A 22,097-nucleotide genomic window follows, 5' to 3' on the forward strand; every position below is an offset into this window, starting at 1 on the left:
TTTTTATTAGTTTGTGATGATGATAATGATGATGGTGGTACAAAAATCTCATTCAGAAACTGTAATGATTTATAGATTTTCCCAAGCGTTCGAACAGTGAAGAATTGCGTCGTTTCATATGATCTGGGTCAAAAGTTAGGGATGAACGATATATATCGACCACCATCAGTATCGCCCGATTTAATGTTACGTTATCGGCCCGATAAGAAAATTTGGTCGATATATTAAAGCTGATAAATAATGTGTTCGCCATGATGCTTTTGAATTGCTTGAAATATGATTGAAATCACTTTAAAAAATGAAAATACAGTTCATGTGCTGTCTCATAGGCTACATAAAATTATAATTGTGTGCTTGGGACATGGCTTTAAATGGTGAGACTTGTTTTTGTAATCAGGCTCACAAAAGTATTCAAATAATTATTTTGATTTAATTTTTTGGCCAATATATCAGCTTCATATCGTCAATCGTATCGGACAAAATTTTCATATCGGTTAGTCAGTTTCTTTTTGAGAAGTATTTGCCAAGACATCATCTGTAAAAGAGCTATTTTAATCTTATTTTTATTACCTGGGGATTGTATTTTTATGTTTGGACCAGCTGATGCATTACCTTTTTGATAGTTTATTTCTCGCACTGTTGTGGTAAAATAAAGAACACAGAGTTTCAGAATGTTTTATAATATTCATTCATTCATGTGATGTTTTCAGTACAACCTCGATTTATAATTTTGCTAGTTGTTTCTGTCCTCTTTGTTTTTTTTTTAATCATCTGATAAAGTTTAATTTGATAGAAAAATCTAATTTGGTAAATCACTGAAGCAAGATCTTGTCAAGTTGCCTTTTTCCGTCAATAATCCAGTATGACATGAAGAGAGACTGATATCGGTGTGCATGAGTGCTGAGACAGCGTTTTGGGGATGTTGTTCGTTTTATTCATTTGCTCTGAAGTGTCTCTTGATTCCTCCTTTAAAGCAATTAATTTGCCTTATGAACACTGCCTTTTTAAGCATTGCAATAGCATCAAGTCAATTGAATATAGTACCAAATGTGTCTCATGCATTTTAACATCTGCACAAATGCTGTAGATTTGTAAACTGCTGACACATGTTGGAGTATCATTGAAGTTATAAAAACTAAGAACATGTACAGGAAATAAATGTGTAAAAAAAAAATGCAATGCAATGTGCGTGCATGAGAAACGGTCCACATGGTACTTTGATCTATGGCTGTCATTTTTCTCAGCCAGTGATGATCACCAGAATAAAAAAAAATACAATAATTGTGTGTGAATTTTACTCATTCATAAATAAGTAATTCATTATGTGAATGTGAAGTGTCTGCTTCATACAAAACCCGTCACAACATTCTATTTAGTTATTAAAGTCCTTTCACTCGCGGCCATCTTTGAAACGCCTCTCTCATGACTTTTTCAGCCTGGACAAAAGTAATGCGCATGCGCAGTCCTAAGCGCGCGTCTCAGAAGCAAGGGGGTTATCCAGCACCCGGAAAGCGTACCTTTCATAGGGGCAGCCATTGCTAACCAAGCCATCACCTGCTGTTAGAATACCATTGACTCCCATTCACTTTGGTGTCACTTTGACAGCGAATAACTTTACATCTGAGGCGTTTAAAGACTCCATTTGTCCATTGTTTATTTCTAAAGAAACACGACAATGTATAAAAGGCTCCATTACCTTGTATCTTACACTATCGCCCCGTAGAAGCCGTTTTTGTAAAAATAGGCTAACGATTGTGTCATAACCACGCGACTCCCTAGGCGTTTCTCAATGTCAAGGAAGGATCCTCGGAAGCCAGAATTCCGAGGATGCTACGTCATCGACGTCCGTCGAAGGGCTGTTCCAATGTCGAGGATCCTCGGAATTTCAACCAAGGTCTGAGTCCTTCGTTCGAAAAAAATGCCATTTACAGGAAAGGATGCTTACGAGTAGACTTCGCGCACTTAGCGCTCTCAAATCACCCACAATCCTATGCGCGCAGCTTTGCTATCTTGTTCAAAAAATACAAAATATCGGACGTTAGCAGAATCGGAGCGTTAACGGGGCAATATGCTTTCAAGTGTAAGTATTTACGTTACCAAACATTTGTTATAACCGTAGTAAATATAAGTAAAGTTTAACTTTTAAATGCCAGTACAAATTACAACCGTATTGATATTATACAAATTACGTTATTGATGGCTAACGGACCTTTTCACTGACGTAATGAGGCTGACATGCACTTGCTAGCCTGTTTCATTTACGTGTTCTCCAAATGCTTAAGAGGAGCCTCGCCTAGCCTCTGAAGGAAGTGACTTGGAAGGACCAGTCCTGCAGAGGAAGGATCCTTGACATTGAGAAACACCTCCTGTCGCGCAGTAGAGGAATTACCGTATAGACAGAAGGAGAAGCTCGTAGGCAATCTTTTACTGTCTATGAGTCAATCGGGGGGACGTGGAGGCATAAAGTCCGATAAAGTTAAGGGAGAAGCATGGGGAGAAGCCCATAGAGAGCCAAAAGCAACGGGACAAAATATTTCAACAACGTGATTCAGATTTCACTTTGCACAACTACTAGAAGACTTACAACTGTCAGACAGGCCGATCACGTCACATCTACGCCGTCAAGCTCAGTCTGAGGCTGCAAAGTACATCAGCCATCAGGAAGTGAGTGCTTCTAACTGACTTCACTTTCCTCCATTGAAGTCTATGGGGTCGCTGTGTCCATTTCTTTTACTGTCTATGCTCAGAACCAAGCGGCAACCTCCTGCAGTTTCTCTTGAAGCCAATACGGAAGTGACTTAAACTGCAATTCATCGACTGGCCACTAGAGGCTGGCTCCAGAAGGGAGGAGAATCTCCTTGAGCCCCATGTTAAAATACCCAACTTTACAGCAGAATAAAATATGTTTACAGGCTGGTACAAATTGTGGTTTTGGTCTATACGGCTAATTTTGCCCTTCATGACAACTGTGAGGGGGGTAAATTATTTTATAACTCATTTGTTTACATTATATAAAGCCTTAAAGTGCTGCATAATAAGGGCGTGGCCACTTTGAGTGACAGGTGGATAGCCATTTATCTGCTGTCTGTTAGTCATCACGTCACCTCAGCTCCGCCCACCTCCCGCCTCTTTGCCCATTTTCAGTTATCCGTGAGTGACGCGTGACGCCGCTCTGCCAAGATGGCGACGGCCAGCTCGTCCCTACTTTACACTTCAAAACTGCTCTTCAGAATCCTATGGGAGACATCACGGACACTACGTCCATATTTTTTTACAGTCTATGCTCAGAACACTGCCTGTTTCTATAGCAACCGGAGCTTCTAGGCAGCTGCAGTGAAGAGATGACTTTACTAATCAACGATTGGCTCTTTCATTTAGAAGGCGGGGCTTATTCGCCATATTGGGCGTTGCACTTTCTCCCATTTAAAGGAATCGGAGTGCACAGCATCTTCCTTTGGTTCTATGTAGTTTTTACCTTCGTTAGTTTCTCTTTTATGCCGTAGACTTTTTTTTATGTATACAATTTTATTATAATTTATTTCAGTTGATTTGGGGGTGAAATATGATCTGAACGTGACACACCTGTTGGTAAAATCATCACACTTTACAATGTTTATACACTCACCTAAAGGATTATTAGGAACACCATATTAATACTGTGTTTGACCCCCTTTCGCCTTCAGAACTGCCTTAATTCTACGTGGCATTGATTCAACAAGGTGCTGAAAGCATTTTTTAGAAATGTTGGCCCATATTGATAGGATAGCATCTTGCAGTTGATGGAGATTTGTGGGATGCACATCCAGGGCACGAAGCATCCACCACAGTCCAAAGATGCTCTATTGGGTTGAGATCTGGTGACTGTGGGGGCCATTTTAGTACAGTGAACTCATTGTCATGTTCAAGAAACCAATTTGAAATGATTGGAGCTTTGTGACATGGTGCATTATCCTGCTGGAAGTAGCCATCAGAGGATGGGCACATGGTGGTCATAAAGGGATGGACATGGTCAGAAACAATGCTCAGGTAGGCCATGGCATTTAAACGATGCCCAATTAGCCTTTCGCCGGCCCCTCCCCCGAAACGGCCATTGTCCAATCACACATCATAGCAACCGTTACTATGTGAGCAGGTCCGACAAACATTGCTCAGCATCATTAAAAACTAACGGCTATATACATACTAAACGCATAAATATTTCAGATGATTAAGGAAAGATACTATAATCACAGTGGTATAAATATTAACAAAAGTAATTAAACACTGTGGGTAATGTTACTTAACCAATTTGAAGCAGTTGTTGCTTCACTTTTTTATATATATATAGGCTATATAACAAGAATTTTATATCTACCAAAATTTTAAATCTATATATATGAAACAGAGAAATATCGACACGTCCTCTCCAGCAGCTTGAGAGAAATGTTAGTTAGCTTTGAATGGCTTTGACGCACATGTAGGTATAGCTAGCTAACATACCCTTGTATTTGAACAAAATAGCTACTCGCAATAGACAATAATAGACCATACCATATGAAAGAAAACTTACCCGGCAGTGCAAGAGCATGACTGGTCCACAAGGCTGTGCTGGTTGCATTTAAGGTACAGGTCATGGGGTTTCTCAGATTTCGCTTGAGACTGGTAAGCATTAGCCTCGATAGTAGTCATGTCTCCTTCATTGCGTATTTTTATATTTTGAATATATCCCTCCACTGCATACTGTAACCCCTTTTGCCTCGATCGGGAGGTATTGCTCCAAAAAAGGTCACTGACACGCACGGGTATACCTCTTCCCGTCATGGAAATCTGTTGTGCTGGTCGTGTTTGACCATTTGTTTGTCGGACGTAGCAACAGTAACTAAGGGGGGGGGGGAGGGGGGCTAATTGGCACTAAGGGGCCTAAAGTGTGCCAAGAAAACATCCCCCACACCATTACACCACCACCACCAGCAGCCTGCACAGTGGCAACAAGGCATGATGGATCCATGTTCTCATTCTGTTTACGCCAAATTCTGACTCTACCATCTGAATGTCTCAACAGAAATCGAGACTCATCAGACCAGGCAACATTTTTCCAGTCTTCAACTGTCCAATTTTGGTGAGCTCGTGCAAATTGTAGCCTCTTTTTCCTATTTGTAGTGGAGGTGAGTGGTACCCGGTGGGGTCTTCTGCTGTTGTAGCCCATCCGCCTCAAGGTTGTGCGTGTTGTGGCTTCACAAATGCTTTGCTGCATACCTCGGTTGTAACGAGTGGTTATTTCAGTCAAAGTTGCTCTTCTATCAGCTTGAATCAGTCGGCCCATTCTCCTCTGACCTCTAGCATCAACAAGGCATTTTCGCCCACAGGACTGCCGCATACTGGATGTTTTTCCCTTTTCACACCATTCTTTGTAAACCCTAGAAATGGTTGTGCGTGAAAATCCCAGTAACTGAGCAGATTGTGAAATACTCAAGACCGGCCCGTCTGGCACCAACAACAATGCCACGCTCAAAATAGCTTAAATCACCTTTCTTTCCCATTCTGACATTCAGTTTGGAGTTCAGGAGATTGTCTTGACCAGGACCACACCCCTAAATGCATTGAAGCAACTGCCATGTGATTGGTTGATTAGATAATTGCATTCATGAGAAATTGAACAGATGTTCCTAATAATCCTTTAGGTGAGTGTATAAGTACAGGATGAAAAAACAAACACATTGTTGAGATATAAATTAATAAGATGTAAAATTGATGCAAGAAAATCTTTCAATTTGAGAATTTTTTTAATCCTTTTATTATTTTTTTTAATCAATTGCTTAGTTTTGTAGTAAAATATCGAGTCAAAATATTCTTGAGCTGTTTTTACTCGGGGGAATCCTTTCCAGCGTCCTTGTAAAAATGTCATAATTATGATAAAATAATCGACCGATTCAAATCAAACATGTCACTTCACTAAATCATAAATCAATCAGCCTGCAGACTGGAAACCAAACAGTTTCCATTCCATTCAGAGGAGCAAGACAATGTTATGTTTGAATGTGTCTTCATTTCATACAATCACAACCTGAGACTTCTGTATATCTGCATTATCAAACAGACTCATTAGGCACTAGAATATCACTAACCTGCACAATACTGATGGAAATCACACTGGCAAATACATAATACCAGCAGAATATTAAACATCAACAATGGCTGGGAAATAAATAACATCTGAGTACTTCAGAAACAGAGACGCAGCTCTATAAATGCTTGAACCAGTTCAAAATGGCACATGTTGCAGCATGTTAGGGTCGCCATCTGCTCCAGCGCTCAACGTTTACATGCAGACAAACAGACGGAAATAGATCAGATCTGCCATCGGATTTAACATGTGCGTTTAATTACAATGACGGTCCCTCGTTAGGATGTGGCACTGTGACTGTGTTCGACAGCAGCGGCTCGTCCACAAACTCTCAGGTCAAGGCATCACCTCAGCGTTTACAGCCGGACGGACACTTTTAACCCCTTCGGCGTGGGGGATTTTCTTTGATTTACTTTTAACCTGCAAGAAAAGAACATCAGCCTATAAAGATGAGATAAGATGCATAACAGATGAAGAGTCAGGTCAAGTCAAGTCAACTTTATTTATATAGCACTTTTAACAATGTAGATTGTTTCAAAGCAGCTTTACAGTGTTAAACAGGAAAATAATGCAGCATAATTTTAGGAAAAAACGCTGATGTCATCAGTTCATTTCAATTATCATACAGTGACAGTGTGGGCTTTAGATCAATAATTCGATCAGTAATTTAGTTTAAATGGTTAATTTAGTTTATTAATTAGATTTATTTCGATGTTTAGTTGAAAAATTTAGTGTCAATTTCAATTTAGTTGAAAAAGAGAAATGGATCCAGCTCATCTTTATTTAACCCAAAATCAGGAAAGAAGAACTAAATGTTGCATGAAGTAAAAGACAATTAAGGAAAACTAATCCATACGAATTGATTGGTTTAGTCCACATTTTCTGATTAGACTCGATCGCTTTATATGATGAACAGATTGAATTTAGGTTTTTGTTCACATATAAACATTCATCAAACAACTCACACATCAGTTGTGGTGAACGGAAGCTCAAGACGTGTGAGAACCAATGAGGTTCATTCTTGTGTTACGCATCATATTTGAGCTTCCTCAAGAACCAATGAGGTTCCTTCTCGTGTTACGCATCATATTTGAGCTTCCTCAAGAACCAATGAGGTTCCTTCTCGTGTTACGCATCATATTTGAGCTTCCTCAAGAACCAATGAGGTTCCTTCTCGTGTTACGCATCATATTTGAGCTTCCTCAAGAACCAATGAGGTTCATTCTCGTGTTACGCATCATATTTGAGCTTCCTCAAGAACCAATGAGGTGTTTGAGCTTCCTCAAGAACCAATGAGGTTCCTTCTCGTGTTACGCATCATATTTGAGCTTCCTCAAGAACCAATGAGGTTAATTCTCGTGTTACGCATCATGTTTGAGCTTCATCAAGAACCAATGAGGTTCCTTCTCGTGTTACGCAGCACGTTTGAGCTTCATCAAGAACCAATGAGGTTCATTCTCATGTTACACATCATGTTTGAGCTTCATCAAGAACCAATGAGGTTCATTCTCGTGTTACGCATCATGTTTGAGCTTCCTCAAGAACCTTTGAGGTTCATTCTCGTGTTACACATCATGTTTGAGCTTCATCAAGAACCAATGAGGTTCATTCTCGTGTTACGCATCATGTTTGAGCTTCCTCAAGAACCAATGAGGTTCATTCTGGTGTTACGCATCACGTTTGAGCTTCAGCAAGAACCAATGAGGTTCTCTTAACTTTTTGAAGCTTCAAAGTGGTAGTTGCGTAGCTGTCAATGGAGGGACAGAAATCTCTCAGATTTCATCATAAAGATCTTCATTTGTGTTCTGAAGATGTTTGGAACGACATGAGTGTGGGTAATTAATGAAAAAATATAAATTTTTGGGTGAACTATCCCTTTACGAACTATATCTTTTTTTATTATGAGGTGAAATATATAACATGTGAGCATGAGTGTTGATGCCTCTGACCTCGTCTCTGTGCGCCGGTCTCCTCTGGGTGCTGTCGGTGAGCGTGGCGCGTCTGCCACACTGTGTGCCGGCGTTCACCAGCTTCTTCTCCTTGGCAGAAGAGCCTCTGGTCACCGTCATGGGCTTCTCTTCCCTTTGACCTTTACAGCAACAACAGCACAGAAGTTCTTCATATGTATGTAGACCAGTAGATCTCAAACTTTTTGCCGTAGTTTTGCTTTTCAAAACATATATTTTAATCTATGGGCACTCCTACAGTAGTGTCCAAAGGTGATGTCCGTATTAAAAATGCATAGAAGAAAAAAAAGCTCATAGGAAAAAGCATACATTACGTCTGCATAATTTGGCATGTTTCATTGTGTTATCATTAATAATATAATTGACTCCAAGCACAACTGCTTACAAGGTTTTTTATATTATTTGAATAAAGGGTGAAGATGTCAATTTTCCTTGGCCAGACATCACCTTTGGTCACTACTGTAGTTTCTATAAATAAATAAATAAACATAATAATAATAACAACAATAATTATAATTAAAATACTTAAATTTCAGGATTCTAGCCCACTCTATGTAATCAATAAATGTACATGGGTCTTCCAGTAATTCATAATTTACTGGATAAGGATTGAGATTTTAAAAAATATTTTTTTCTCACAATCTCTATCTGATAAAATATTTTAGAGCTTGGCATAACTAGTAAAATATGTATTCATTATAGAAATGCTTCTGAAGTTACGATTTTATTCATTTACATGACTTTTAAATAAATATATACAGGTTGACAGTGGGAATCCTGGTTTGTAAAAGCAAGGAGTGATTACCTTGATTTGTTATTTTTACGCTTGTTTTGTCTTATTTTTTATTCTTTTAAGTCGTCTCAAGGCCCATTGAGAACCACTGATGTACACAACCAGACACATTTGGACTGAATTTAAGTTTTTAATCTAAAAGCTCCAGCTTTTATTGCCTTAAGTTATGACGACAAGGTTGACTAATACCAAATTACCACATTCATAGTAACTATGGGATTTGGGCACTATTATGGTAAATATTAGTTAGGTAGCCATATTGTATATTTCTATTTGTTCTGTGCACAGTAAACTATACATTTTGGGCCTCAGTGAGGGTGTAAGATGAACATATTCATTCATATACAGTAAGGTACAACGAATATGAATGCCATTTTATATTTTCATGGCAATGTCATGGTAATTTCGTAAAGGTGTGTTATCACTAGTAATGTCTATATTATCTATATTATGTCTGTTTTTAATAAAGATGATGGTGTCTGACCTGATCCGGCTGCTGCAGCTGCTGCTGCTGTTTTCTCATTCTCGCTCGCGCCGGTTCCGTTACCGGCAGCTGACCGTTGCGTCTCTGTGTCCGTGCTCGTGAGCCACGTCGACTCGGTGTCTCTGCTCTCATAATATAGGGGTTCGATCGCGGCGGATCTGCTTCCCCCACAGCCCATCGAGCCCGTGAGCATCCTCACACACACGAGCTCAGATCTGCTGCAGTCATTCTCATCTCGCGCGGGGATCAGCAGATCTGGTGAGACGCACGCGGCGATGTTGCGCGTCACCATGAACGCGCATTCATATAAACACGGGCGCGTGTGATTTCAGACGCAACTGACTGAGCTCGACTACTAGTATAATTATATATAATATTATATACAATTATATTAAATATAATAAATAATTATACTAGTAGATCTCAGTATTTGCGTCTAAGTGCTGAAATCACACGCGTAATGTTATATAACATTTATTTATTTATTTTTTTCAAATCATTTGATATTTTAATTAATTCATAAATAGTCAATTTCTCATTGTTTTTTATGAATTAAAAAATCACTTTATTAAAGGACGTGATAGTTACATTTTACTTGTTTATATGGCAGATTTTACCATTTGTTTTTTTTGTTGTTTTTTTGTGTGTATTATGTTTTTATTTTGACAAGAAGACAGCAAGACAACACAACACAACATAGGACTTTACAAGGAAACGGGGGGAAACCATTTAGTTTTTTTTTTTTTTTGTCAAATTTGCCGATACGCGCACAGTCTACGCACGTGACGTCACCGTCAGCTGGAGAGACTGCGGTTACGCCAACTGAGTGTCAAAAAGACTGAGAGGCAGCATTGGTTTTCAGCGTGAATGCCGCAAAAACCACACAAAACCAGGCCCGGCGCCAGAGGGGGGTCGGGGAGGCTTGGCCAGTGGCCACGGACCCCTTGGACATCCGATGTAGGACGTTTCCCCTGCTCCCTGGACTCACTCACACCATCCATGGCCAACCAGTTGAACAGGTCAGCACTTTCAAATACCTTGGTCTCACCATTGACAATAAGCTTAACTTCAATGAACATGTCACCATCACACAGAAACGAGCACAACAGAGACTGTATGTGATACGCAAACTAAGATCGCTGCATGTCGCCCCCCATCTCCTTTTGCTACTCTACAAAAGCATCATCCAACCTCTGATACTCTACTGCTCCCCATGTTTTTTCACCATATTAAGTGTCACCAGCAAAAATAAACTCATTAAATTCTCACACTTAGCATCGAAGATAATACAGCTTCCCACCCCCAGCCTCACTGATGTAAATGACACAGCTACCACACGTCTAGCCCGCACCATAGTAAGCAGCACTGACCATCCACTGAACCAGTACTTTACTCTACTCCCATCTGGCCGCAGATACAGAGCCCTAGACTGGAAAAAGGCCCACTTTAAGAAAAGTTTTGTACCATCAGCCATCATTGCTCTAAACAAACTTCGGTGACAATCATACATCCCTCTTTTGTGAAAAAGTTATATGTTATATGTAAATGTTATATGTTAATACTATGTCAAACGTTACATGTTATATGTTGCTGCTGTATTTTTGGAAATAAGATGATGTGTGAAAAAGAATATCCCTATGGGACAATAAAGACTCTATCTATCTATCCCTCCTCCTCAGACTCGATCCTCACGCGGGTTGCCAGCTCGAGGACGCAACAGGAGCGAGCGCAATTGACAATGAAAGCTACACTGTAAGTTGATGAGTTGATTTATCCGCGTTTTAATATGCTCTGGTTTATAGAGATTTTTAGATGGATGCTTAGGCTTTTTTTTTAGTTCGGGTAGAATCTGCAATCTCTGACCCAGTTTGTTTGCTGGCTTCCATGGCAGCAATACGCTTTGTTTTCCGCCAACTGGCAACCTGTGGTGTCGGCGTGCGGTATCGCACAGACCAAAACAAAAACAGACATTCTGACTCCGAAACACACATTTCAAGTAGAATAACTGCTGTAGCATTGTTTTTCTGAGAAACAAGTAGGTGAATTTAGCATGTTTCCTACATATCTGTAGTGTTGGGCACGTTACTTTACTTTGTGTGTGTATGAACTCAACCTATCAACCTCAACCTTGTCTCCCACCCTCCAATCATCATCAGTTTTGTGTACCACCCCACCCACCCCCAACATGCATGGCATGCACGCACGCCCACACACACACACACACACACACCAACCAACCAGAGAAAAAAACATGTTGCAGGTCCGACTGACAGAGAGCCTGTTTGGATGAAAACCGCTTCAGTGAGCTCAATTATAGTAACGCCGCATTTTATTCTCAGTTACGCTAACGGCATTGTAACGGGAGAAAACAGTAATTCGTTTGATTACTCGTTAATAAAAAAATAATTCTGTTAGTAACGCCATTTATAATGCCGTTATTCCCATCACTGCATATCTGCAAGCATATTGGGGTATTTTGATGGTTTAGTGAGTGAAAAACTTACATACAGCACCTTTAATCTGATAACCGTTTGTTTTACTCACGTTTTCCCCTTAACTCCAGTCATGTAGGAGCTCTTCTGCCACTCAGTCCCAGCTGGCATTGATGCATACCCTCTATATGGTTTTGAGCGATCTGTGCCTGATTTGAAGCAGTACATGCCGGTTAGAAATGTTGTCCGACTTGAGACTGCGATGCCATGTGACTGTGATGTATGCCATCAAAGTACCGCAACAGCAATTAGGGCAGCAGAGAGCAGCTGCACGAGCGCTGATGATAACACAGCTGTTCCACGATTGGCCAGATTCACCGCTTCACGTGTGTTTCATGTTTATTTTGTAGACTGTAAAAAAATATGGACGTAGTGTCCGTGACGTCAACTGTAGTTTTCTGAAGAGCATTTTGAAGCGTAAATTCAGCCGTTTCCATCTTGGCAGCGCGTCACTGCTCGTCACTCCCAGATAACTGAAAATGGGCAAAGAGGCAGGACGTGAGTGGAGCTCAGGTGACTTGATAGCTAACAGACAGCAGACAAACAGCCATCCACCTGTCACTCAAAGTGGCCACGCCCTTAATTCTGCATTACTTTAAAGGCCTGTGCACACCAGGACGATTATCGCGTGCGCTTATCGGCAGCAATTTTTGAGATGCCTGCCGTTTTGCACGTCAGCATGCACACTTACATTGGCGCTCTTTGTTTAGTCATGGTGCGTTAAATGTTGCCGATAAACGCGCGCGATAATCGTCAAAGTGTGCACAGGCCTTAAGGCTTAATATAATTTATGTTTATATAAAATTACGGATGAGTTATAAAAAAAAATCCACCCCCTTCACAGTTCAAATTAGCCATAACCACAATTTGTACGAGGCTGTAAACATGTGTTTTTTCTATTGTAATGTTGGGCATTTTAACATGGGACTCAATGAGATTCTGCTCCCTTCTGAAGGCTGTCCCTAGTGGCCAGTCGATGAATTGCAGTTTAAGTCACTTCTGTATTGGCTTCAAGAGAAACTGCGGGAGGTTGCTGCTTGGTTTATTCTAAAACCTTCAGTTCTACTAATACTCACAAATCTGTATTTTTATAACAGTAAACACTCTTTTCATGTAGTCACAATGTTATATTGTGTCATGTTTATCAAAATAAAACTAATTAAAAAAACAGACACCACTTGACAGTATAGGCTTATGTTGAACTTTATTCTTGTACAATCAGATGCTGTGTTAAGCAGTGGATAACGTAAGCTATTGAATGAAAATATATAGGAAACATCTGTGTATTTGACAAAAATTACATTTATTTCACTTAATATTTGGTAAAGTCTGCAAACCCTGTGCAAGCTTTACTACGTAAAGCGGAAAGTGTCCTTCATGTCTCCGTTTGCAGCTCCTCCCTGCCTGCAAGCGGCAACTCTTGCCGATCGGTTACATCCAGCCGCAGCCGATGCCGAAAACACCTATAATGTTTTAATAGTTGCCCTTATTGGCAGATGACGTGAGTTTAATAATCAATAAGGTAAACATTTAAAGTTGACCACAATTCACCACAGATTTCGTGTTTTAAAGTAATTATAACGGGGCATTAGTTTTCCTTTGTTTTTTTTATTTATTTTTTGTATAAATTAAAAAAAGCTAATTGTTCGTCGTTTTTTGGCAACCTTGGGTGTGGCCTGTGTCCAGAGTGTGCTGTTGGTCCATTGCTACAACTGAGGGCACTATGGGGGCACAAAGCTGGTCAGTCCCGCCCAGAGTACTGCACCAGAGCTAGGAACTAATACGACAAAAAGGCCAATTCAAAACAGATTTCGTGTTTTAAAGTAATTATAACTAAGCATTAGTTTATCTTTAAGAAAAATTATAAAAAGGCTAATTGTTCGTCGTTTTTTGGCAACCTAGGGTATGCCCTGTTTCCCACCCGCACCTTACAGGACACACCCTACTAGGTATGATTTAAACCATGACAAAGCAATTCCACAAGTCGGTACAGGGTCAAGCATACATGTTGTTGATTTTGATGATTTAACGAGTTTAGCCAATTCTTCTTCTCCTATAGCAGTGAATGGGTGTAATTTTTCCTCAGTGATGCTACAATACTCTGTCTGATGTGATACTGTAGTAGACGGCTGCATGGTTAAAAATTTTTTCCTAATATTATCAATCTTACATAAAGAAGAGTTCATAAAGTCATTACTGCTGTGCTGTTTACAAACATCAGAAGTTGAAGCTTTATTTTTGGTTAATTTAGCCAAAAAATTTTCAATTATTGAAAAAACAATCTTTAGTGGCGGCAGTGATTGTCCTGCCATTTTTGAAGCGAGAGGACGGCTTTTCAGCCTTAGCTAAATTAAGTATACATGATACTAGGTAATGATCTGAGATGTCATTGCTCTGCTGCAGAATTTCAATGGTATCAACATTTATTCCATGTGACAATATTAGGTCTAAAGTATGATTATGGCAATGAGTGGCTCCTGACACGTGTTGCCTAACTCCAATAGAGTTTAGAATGTCTTTAAATGCTAATCCCAATGCATCTTTTTCGTTGTCTACATGGATATTAAAATCACCAACAATTAGTACTTTATCTACGGCCAGTACTAACTCTGATAGAAAATCAGCAAATTCTTTGATAAAGTCTGTATTATGCCCTGGTGGCCTGTATACAGTAGCTAACACAAATGTTAAACGGGGTTTATCATGTACACTACATAACGTTACATAAAGCACCAAAACTTCGAAGGAATTATATTTGAAACTAGACTTCTGAGTAATACTGAAGATATTATTATAAATTACAGTAACCCCTCCCCCTTTACCTTTCAGACGCGGCTCATGTTTATAACAATAATCTTGGGGGGTGGACTCATTTAAAGTAATGTAGTCGTCAGGTTTTAGCCAGGTTTCTGTCAAACACAGCACATCTAAATTATTATCTGTAATGATATCATTAACAATAAGCGCTTTTGGGGAAAGGGATCTAATATTCAGCAACCCAAGCTTTATCAATTGTTCATCTGTATTAAATCTGTTGTTTATTTGTTGGACATCAATTACATTTTTACTGTTGAATGGTTTTGATGTTTTTTTGAATTTACTAATTCGGGGAACAGACACAGTCTCTATATGATAATATCTAGGTGAAAGAGTCTCTATGTGCTGGAATTTATCTGACTCCGGTGACGTGAGACAGCTAGCAGACGGTCGGTTTAGCCAGTTTGTCTGCTTCCTGACCTGGGCCCTAGTGAGCCAAGGTTTAGCTCTAAGACTATGTGCCAAATTACTAGAGAGAAGAGCGGAACCACCCCAGGAGGGATGGATGCCATCCTTCTTCAACAGGTCAGGTCTGCCCCAAAAACTTTTCCAATTGTCTATGAACCCTATGTTATTTTGCAGACACCACTTAGACAACCAGCCACTGAGTGATGATAGTCTGCTAACTATCTCAACACTCCTTTTTACAGGGAGCGGTCCAGAACAATAATCAGCCTCTGACATCGTACTAGCGAGTTCACACACCTCTTTAATGTTAATTTTGGTGATCTCCGACTGGTGAAGTCGAACATCATTAGTGCCGACGTGAATAATAATCTTAGAGAATTTACGATTAGCTTTAGCCAGCACGTTTAAATTTGCTTTGAAAGAAAATTTGGTCGTTTTTTGGCAACCTTGGGTGTGGCCTGTGTCGAAATATCCGAAATATCCAACTTGCTAATGTGTGCAGAGTGCGCTGTTGGTCCATTGGTCTAAAAAAAGAAAAAGATTCACATTGTTCGTTGTTTTTTGGCAACCTTGGGTGTGGCCTGTGTCGAAATATCTGAAATATCCAACTTGCTAATGTGTGCAGAGTGTGCTGTTGGTCCATTGGTCTAAAAAAAGAAAAAGATTCACATTGTTCGTTGTTTTTTGGCAACCTTGGGTGTGGCCTGTGTCGAAAAATCCGAAATATCCAACTTGCTAATGTGTGCAGAGTGCGCTGTTGGTCCATTGGTCTAATAAAAGAAAAAAATTCACATTGTTCATCGTTTTTTGCCAACCTTGGGTGTGGCCTGTGTCGAAATATCCGAAATATCCAACTTGCTAATGTGTTTAGAGTGCGCTTTTGGTCCATTCCTACAACTGAGGGCACTATGGGGGCACAAAGCCGGTCAGTCCCGCCCAGAGTACTGCACCAGAGCTAGGAACCAATACGACAAAAAGGCCGATTCAAAACAGATTTCGTGTTTTAAAGTAATTATAACTGAGCATTATTTTATCTTTAAGAAAATGTTTTTAAAAAGCCAATTGTTTGTCGTTTTTTGGCAACCTAGGGTATGCCCTGTTTCCCACCCACCACCTTACAGGACACACCCTAGTCCTAACTCCAGGTGTTGACTTGGGGTGAACTGCCAGCTTTGCCGAAACATCCAACTTGCTAATGTGTGCAGAGTGCGCTGTTGGTCCATTGGTCTAAAAAAAGAAAAAAATTCACATTGTTCGTTGTTTTTTGGCAACATTTGGGTGTGCCTGTGTCGAAATATCCGAAATATTCAACTTGCTAATGTGTGCAGAGTGCGCTGTTGGTCCATTGGTCTAAAAAAAGAAAAAAATTCACATTGTTCATCGTTTTTTGCCAACCTTGGGTGTGGCCTGTGTCGAAATATCCGAAATATCCAACTTGCTAATGTGTTTAGAGTGCGCTGTTGGTCCATTCCTACAACTGAGGGCACTATGGGGGCACAAAGCCGGTCAGTCCCGCCCAGAGTACTGCACCAGAGCTAGGAACCAATACGACAAAAAGGCCAATTCAAAACAGATTTCGTGTTTTAAAGTAATTATAACTGAGCATTATTCTATCTTTAAGAAAAAAAATTTAAAAAGCCAATTGTTTGTCGTTTTTTGGCAAACTAGGGTATGCACTGTTTCCCACCCACCACCTTACAGGACACAACCTAGTCCTAACTCCAGGTGTTGACTTGGGGTGAACTGCCAGCTTTGCCGAAACATCCAACTTGCTAATGTGTGCAGAGTGCGCTGTTGGTTCATTGGTCTAAAAAAAGAAAAACATTCACATTGTTCATCGTTTTTTGCCAACTTTGGGTGTGGCCTGTGTCGAAATATCCGAAATATCCAACTTGCTAATGTGTTTAGAGTGCGCTGTTGGTCCATTCCTACAACTGAGGGCACTATGGGGGCACAAAGCCGGTCAGTCCCACCTAGAGTACTGAGTACTGGTCTGTTGGAGTACAGAGTACAGAGTACAGAGTACAGAGTACAGAGTACAGAGTACAGAGTACTGGTCTGTTGGAAATATCCAACTTGCTAATTTGTTTAGAGTGCGCTGTTGGTCCATTCCTACAACTGAGGGCACTATAGGGGTACAAAGCCGGTCAGTCCCGCCCAGAGTACTGCACCAGAGCTAGGAACCAATACGACAAAAAGGCCAGTTCAAAACAGATTTCGTGTTTTAAAGTAATTATAACTGAGCATTATTCTATCTTTAAGAAAAAATTTTTAAAAAGCCAATTGTTTGTCGTTTTTTGGCAACCTAGGGTATGCCCTGTTTCCCACCCACCACCTTACAGGACACACCCTAGTCCTAACTCCAGGTGTTGACTTGGGGTGAACTGCCAGCTTTGCCGAAACATCCAACTTGCTAATGTGTGCAGAGTGTGCTGTTGGTCCATTGGTCTAAAAAAAGAAAAAAATTCACATTGTTCATCGTGTTTTGCCAACCTTGGGTGTGGCCTGTGTCGAAATATCCGAAATATCCAACTTGCTAATGTGTTTAGAGTGCGCTGTTGGTCCATTCCTACAACTGAGGGCACTATGGGGGCACAAAGCCGGTCAGTCCCGCCCAGAGTACTGCACCAGAGCTAGGAACCAATATGACAAAAAGGCCAATTCAAAACAGATTTCGTGTTTTAAAGTAATTATAACTGAGCATTATTCTATCTTTAAGAAAAAATTTTTAAAAAGCCAATTGTTTGTCGTTTTTTGGCAACCTAGGGTATGCCCTGTTTCCCACCCACCACCTTACAGGACACAACCTAGTCCTAACTCCAGGTGTTGACTTGGGGTGAACTGCCAGCTTTGCTGAAACATCCAACTTGCTAATGTGTGCAGAGTGCGCTGTTTGTCCATTGGTCTAAAAAAAAGAAAAAAATTCACATTGTTCATCGTTTTTTGCCAACCTTGGGTGTGGCCTGTGTCGAAATATCCGAAATATCCAACTTGCTAATGTGTTTAGAGTGCGCTGTTGGTCCATTCCTACAACTGAGGGCACTATGGGGGCACAAAGCCGGTCAGTCCCGCCCAGAGTACTGCACCAGAGCTAGGAACCAATATGACAAAAAGGCCAATTTAAAACAGATTTCGTGTTTTAAAGTAATTATAACTGAGCATTATTCTATCTTTAAGAAAAAAAATTTAAAAAGCCAATTGTTTGTCGTTTTTTGGCAACCTAGGGTATGCCCTGTTTCCCACCCACCACCTTACAGGACACACCCTAGTCCTAACTCCAGGTGTTGACTTGGGGTGAACTGCCAGCTTTGCCGAAACATCCAACTTGCTAATGTGTGCAGAGTGCGCTGTTGGTCCATTGGTCTAAAAAAAAGAAAAAAATTCACATTGTTCATCGTTTTTTGCCAACCTTGGGTGTGGCCTGTGTCGAAATATCCGAAATATCCAACTTGCTAATGTGTTTAGAGTGCGCTGTTGGTCCATTCCTACAACTGAGGGCACTATGGGGGCACAAAGCCGGTCAGTCCCGCCCAGAGTACTGCACCAGAGCTAGGAACCAATATGACAAAAAGGCCAATTCAAAACAGATTTCGTGTTTTAAAGTAATTATAACTGAGCATTATTCTATCTTTAAGAAAAAAAAATTAAAAAGCCAATTGTTTGTCGTTTTTTGGCAACCTAGGGTATGCCCTGTTTCCCACCCACCACCTTACAGGACACACCCTAGTCCTAACTCCAGGTGTTGACTTGGGGTGAACTGCCAGCTTTGCTGAAACATCCAACTTGCTAATGTGTGCAGAGTGCGCTGTTTGTCCATTGGTCTAAAAAAAAGAAAAAAATTCACATTGTTCATCGTTTTTTGCCAACCTTGGGTGTGGCCTGTGTCGAAATATCCGAAATATCCAACTTGCTAATGTGTTTAGAGTGCGCTGTTGGTCCATTCCTACAACTGAGGGCACTATGGGGGCACAAAGCCGGTCAGTCCCGCCCAGAGTACTGAGTACTGGTCTGTTGGAGTACAGAGTACAGAGTACAGAGTACAGAGTACTGGTCTGTTGGAAATATCCAACTTGCTAATTTGTTTAGAGTGCGCTGTTGGTCCATTCCTACAACTGAGGGCACTATAGGGGCACAAAGCCGGTCAGTCCCGCCCAGAGTACTGCACCAGAGCTAGGAACCAATACGACAAAAAGGCCAGTTCAAAACAGATTTCATGTTTTAAAGTAATTATAACTGAGCATTATTCTATCTTTAAGAAAAAAAATTTAAAAAGCCAATTGTTTGTCGTTTTTTGGCAAATTAGGGTATGCCCTGTTTCCCACCCACCACCTTACAGGACACAACCTAGTCCTAACTCCAGGTGTTGACTTGGGGTGAACTGCCAGCTTTGCCGAAACATCCAACTTGCTAATGTGTGCAGAGTGCGCTGTTGGTCCATTGGTCTAAAAAAAGAAAAAAATTCACATTGTTCATAGTTTTTTGCCAACTTTGGGTGTGGCCTGTGTCGAAATGTCCGAAATATCCAACTTGCTAATGTGTTTAGAGTGCGCTGTTGGTCCATTCCTACAACTGAGGGCACTATGGGGGCACAAAGCCGGTCAGTCCCGCCCAGAGTACTGCACCAGAGCTAGGAACCAATACGACAAAAAGGCCAATTCAAAACAGATTTCGTGTTTTAAAGTAATTATAACTGAGCATTATTCTATCTTTAAGAAAAAAAATTTAAAAAGCCAATTGTTTGTCGTTTTTTGGCAACCTAGGGTATGCCCTGTTTCCCACCCACCACCTTACAGGACACACCCTAGTCCTAACTCCAGGTGTTGACTTGGGGTGAACTGCCAGCTTTGCCGAAACATCCAACTTGCTAATGTGTGCAGAGTGCGCTGTTGGTCCATTGGTCTAAAAAAAAGAAAAAAATTCACATTGTTCATCGTTTTTTGCCAACCTTGGGTGTGGCCTGTGTCGAAATATCCGAAATATCCAACTTGCTAATGTGTTTAGAGTGCGCTGTTGGTCCATTCCTACAACTGAGGGCACTATGGGGGCACAAAGCCGGTCAGTCCCGCCCAGAGTACTGCACCAGAGCTAGGAACCAATATGACAAAAAGGCCAATTCAAAACAGATTTCGTGTTTTAAAGTAATTATAACTGAGCATTATTCTATCTTTAAGAAAAAAAAATTAAAAAGCCAATTGTTTGTCGTTTTTTGGCAACCTAGGGTATGCCCTGTTTCCCACCCACCACCTTACAGGACACACCCTAGTCCTAACTCCAGGTGTTGACTTGGGGTGAACTGCCAGCTTTGCTGAAACATCCAACTTGCTAATGTGTGCAGAGTGCGCTGTTTGTCCATTGGTCTAAAAAAAAGAAAAAAATTCACATTGTTCATCGTTTTTTGCCAACCTTGGGTGTGGCCTGTGTCGAAATATCCGAAATATCCAACTTGCTAATGTGTTTAGAGTGCGCTGTTGGTCCATTCCTACAACTGAGGGCACTATGGGGGCACAAAGCCGGTCAGTCCCGCCCAGAGTACTGAGTACTGGTCTGTTGGAGTACAGGGGAGTACAGAGTACAGAGTACAGAGTACAGAGTACTGGTCTGTTGGAAATATCCAACTTGCTAATTTGTTTAGAGTGCGCTGTTGGTCCATTCCTACAACTGAGGGCACTATAGGGGCACAAAGCCGGTCAGTCCCGCCCAGAGTACTGCACCAGAGCTAGGAACCAATACGACAAAAAGGCCAGTTCAAAACAGATTTCGTGTTTTAAAGTAATTATAACTGAGCATTATTCTATCTTTAAGAAAAAAAATTTAAAAAGCCAATTGTTTGTCGTTTTTTGGCAAACTAGGGTATGCCCTGTTTCCCACCCACCACCTTACAGGACACAACCTAGTCCTAACTCCAGGTGTTGACTTGGGGTGAACTGCCAGCTTTGCCGAAACATCCAACTTGCTAATGTGTGCAGAGTGCGCTGTTGGTCCATTGGTCTAAAAAAAGAAAAAAATTCACATTGTTCATAGTTTTTTGCCAACTTTGGGTGTGGCCTGTGTCGAAATGTCCGAAATATCCAACTTGCTAATGTGTTTAGAGTGCGCTGTTGGTCCATTCCTACAACTGAGGGCACTATGGGGGCACAAAGCCGGTCAGTCCCGCCCAGAGTACTGAGTACTGGTCTGTTGGAGTACAGAGTACAGAGTACAGAGTACAGAGTACAGAGTACAGAGTACAGAGTACAGAGTACAGAGTACTGGTCTGTTGGAAATATCCAACTTGCTAATTTGTTTAGAGTGCGCTGTTGGTCCATTCCTACAACTGAGGGCACTATAGGGGCACAAAGCCGGTCAGTCCCGCCCAGAGTACTGCACCAGAGCTAGGAACCAATACGACAAAAAGGCCAGTTCAAAACAGATTTCGTGTTTTAAAGTAATTATAACTGAGCATTATTCTATCTTTAAGAAAAAAAATTTAAAAAGCCAATTGTTTGTCGTTTTTTGGCAAACTAGGGTATGCCCTGTTTCCCACCCACCACCTTACAGGACACACCCTAGTCCTAACTCCAGGTGTTGACTTGGGGTGAACTGCCAGCTTTGCCGAAACATCCAACTTGCTAATGTGTGCAGAGTGCGCTGTTGGTCCATTGGTCTAAAAAAAAGAAAAAAATTCACATTGTTCATCGTTTTTTGCCAACCTTGGGTGTGGCCTGTGTCGAAATATCCGAAATATCCAACTTGCTAATGTGTTTAGAGTGCGCTGTTGGTCCATTCCTACAACTGAGGGCACTATGGGGGCACAAAGCCGGTCAGTCCCGCCCAGAGTACTGCACCAGAGCTAGGAACCAATATGACAAAAAGGCCAATTCAAAACAGATTTCGTGTTTTAAAGTAATTATAACTGAGCATTATTCTATCTTTAAGAAAAAAAATTTAAAAAGCCAATTGTTTGTCGTTTTTTGGCAACCTAGGGTATGCCCTGTTTCCCACCCACCACCTTACAGGACACACCCTAGTCCTAACTCCAGGTGTTGACTTGGGG

General features: G+C 40.9%; 1 protein-coding gene across 1 annotated transcript; it reads right to left on the minus strand.

The window, feature by feature from the left end:
• Nucleotides 1-6,439: 6,439 nt before the first annotated feature.
• On the minus strand, nt 6,440-9,525 carry baalca (BAALC binder of MAP3K1 and KLF4 a; the record flags this gene model as incomplete). Its single annotated transcript, XM_079838136.1, has 3 exons — nt 6,440-6,523; nt 8,053-8,192; nt 9,348-9,525. The coding sequence occupies 3 exons, from the start codon at nt 9,523-9,525 to the stop codon at nt 6,440-6,442; spliced, it is 402 nt and encodes a 133-aa protein (XP_079694262.1).
• Between the last annotated feature and the right edge of the window lie 12,572 nt (nt 9,526-22,097).

The sequence above is a fragment of the Gobio gobio genome, assembly GCF_949357685.1.
Source record: "Gobio gobio genome assembly, chromosome: 15".
In the NCBI taxonomy this organism is placed as follows: domain Eukaryota; kingdom Metazoa; phylum Chordata; class Actinopteri; order Cypriniformes; family Gobionidae; genus Gobio; species Gobio gobio.